This window comes from Myotis davidii, unplaced genomic scaffold (assembly GCF_000327345.1).
Source record: "Myotis davidii unplaced genomic scaffold, ASM32734v1 scaffold415, whole genome shotgun sequence".
NCBI classification, from domain to species: domain Eukaryota; kingdom Metazoa; phylum Chordata; class Mammalia; order Chiroptera; family Vespertilionidae; genus Myotis; species Myotis davidii.
The window spans coordinates 5,011,870-5,012,078 of NW_006287951.1; the positions used below are offsets into that span (position 1 = coordinate 5,011,870).

The 209-nt window shown below is 73.7% G+C and overlaps 1 protein-coding gene across 1 annotated transcript in view; it reads left to right on the plus strand.

Moving 5' to 3' along the window:
* Positions 1-6: 6 nt before the first annotated feature.
* The window catches only part of ESYT3 (extended synaptotagmin like protein 3), a gene marked incomplete at its 5' end in the record, with an annotated part of 41,542 nt that continues 41,339 nt past the window's right edge, over positions 7-209 (plus strand). Inside the window, 2 exons of the mRNA XM_015561360.1 lie at positions 7-140; positions 190-205. Coding sequence (XP_015416846.1) covers positions 7-140; positions 190-205 — 150 coding nt within the window. The remainder of the gene's footprint in view (positions 141-189; positions 206-209) is intronic.

Below are 209 nucleotides of genomic sequence, written 5' to 3' on the forward strand. Positions count from 1 at the left end.
GCTCCCTGCGCCCAGGGACCGCCGCGCGCGCCCGGCCTGGAGCCACGCCTGGCCCGCCAGCTGCTGCCCGAGCTCTACGGCTTCCTGGCGCGCGTGCTGTTCTACCTGGCGCCCGTCTACCTGGCCGGCTACCTGGGAGAGTGAAGCTTTCGGAAAAGGCAAGACGGCGGCCGGGAGATGTCCGCGGAGAACCCCTGCGCCCCCGGCGC